At 44.8% G+C, this 1724-nt stretch overlaps 1 protein-coding gene across 1 annotated transcript; it reads left to right on the top strand.

Annotated features, from left to right (window-relative positions):
- Positions 1 to 411: 411 nt before the first annotated feature.
- Positions 412 to 1390, top strand: Pmar_PMAR017214 (hypothetical protein; the record flags this gene model as incomplete). The annotated part of the gene is made up of 6 exons (XM_002764452.1): positions 412 to 441; positions 492 to 606; positions 655 to 701; positions 747 to 914; positions 1089 to 1232; positions 1310 to 1390. The coding sequence occupies 6 exons, from the start codon at positions 412 to 414 to the stop codon at positions 1388 to 1390; spliced, it is 585 nt and encodes a 194-aa protein (XP_002764498.1).
- Positions 1391 to 1724: the final 334 nt, after the last annotated feature.

The raw sequence follows: 1724 nt of genomic DNA, 5'->3' as shown, positions 1-1724 counted from the left end.
TTTGGGCCTATTCTGAATCTTATTGTCGTGGACGTTAGATTCTCGTTGGAGTTGGTGATATCTCTGAAGCGGAGAGTTAATGAGGAAATAAAATCGATTTCGGAGCGACTTGAATCATCTCTTGGGAAACTATCTACTGTTCCGGAGAGTTTTAGAGAAATCGCAGAATGTGAAAATGAGGTTGGGAAGCTGTCGGAGGAATTGCCGAGTATAAGAAAACATTTGGACGGTTTGAGCCAGAGGGCGGTCTTGATCGAGTCGACTGGCGGGGGAGTTGTAGTAGGTCTTGAAAAGCTGCGAGAATTATGTGGCGCGGTGACGGTTAAAGTAGAGGGTCTTGGATCTATCGTAGAGGATTCTCGAGAGAAGTTAAAGCAGCGGATGGGCGGAAGAATTGATGAATTGGAAGAAATGGCTGAGAGATACGCATCGAGATGGAAGGTGATATCAAGGGTGGTGGAAGATGGGATTTTTTTTGTGTGTGGGTGTAGGCGTTGAAACCGATGGTAGCAGTAGAGGATTCACCGTTTGGGGAGAATGTTGTTGCGGCGGAAAAACAAATGGGAGAATGGCAAAATGACTTTGCCGAGATTCGAACCTTCGCGGGTGAGGTGTGAGGGGGTTTTGTGACTGGTTGTGTATTATGGCGAGCAGATACTCTTCGAAATGATTGCGAGGAATTTGGTTTGCCTCTGCCGGAAGTAGAATTTCGTGGCGCGTGACGATTTTGATAATTCTGTTGTCAGGTTGAGATATATGATTCTCTTGAACGAGAGATATCCAAGGCTGTTTTATCGTGGGAAAATTTCTCCGAGTTCCGGACGATTTTACACGGTTTGGGTGGAGAACTATGGCTTGATTTTCGTCCAAGGATTATAAGACTTGGGGAGTTGATCGACAAATGGCGGGGAAAAGTGAGAAATTTTCCGAGAAAAATTTCGGAAATTTTTGAATTTTCTGAGAGTTTTTCACTAACGCTGAGAGATTTGCATTTATTTCCTGATATGCGGAATTTTGTAATAATCCATTTTTCTGGCTCCGTTTTCTTACACGGTTAAAGTGGGTAATTTTTTCCGTCGTGTATTTAGACTAAATCGTCGGCGTGGTCGTCGGGTGATCGATCCACTTCGGTGGAGTTGTTGTTGATGAAGTATTTTGGAGAGCTCGAGGAGGCTTATCCCGTTATAAAGGCCTGTATGGGGGGAGAGGCGTTTGAGAAAGAGCACTGGAAAGTGGGACGAAATCGATCGCGTGATCGATTTGGTATATTGGAGTCGCAGATACTTTTTTCTCTCATTGGATTACCGAGGGATACGAAATTAGAGAATTTGATGGTTTCGGCGATTATTGGGAATTGCAGAAGTATTTTGGAAAACGAATCGGCGATTAGGAATTTAGCGGCGCGCGCGGTTGGTGAGATCACTCTGAGGGAGGCGATCTCCGAGCTGACCTCGTGGTTTGAGGCGACCCCACTTGAAGTGTCTGAGTATCGGACTTGCGATGGTGAGAGTATTTTTATTATTGGAGAATGGCAGGAATTGTTGAGTGGACTTAGTGAGCAGCAGAGTTTGTGCGCTTCGTTGAAAGATTCGAAATTTTACGGACCGTTTAGAGATCAGGCAGAAAGGGTGGAGGAGAAATTGAACGCGCTGGATGAGATTTTGCATGTTTTTAATAAGTGGGTGAGGGGCTGATGAAATATGGTATGATCAGTGTGAGAGTAT

This window comes from Perkinsus marinus (assembly GCF_000006405.1).
Source record: "Perkinsus marinus ATCC 50983 genomic scaffold scf_1104296977096, whole genome shotgun sequence".
Taxonomy (NCBI): domain Eukaryota; phylum Perkinsozoa; order Perkinsida; family Perkinsidae; genus Perkinsus; species Perkinsus marinus.
Note: the sequence above shows the minus strand (reverse complement) of the source record. Positions and strands in the feature narration are given on the sequence as shown.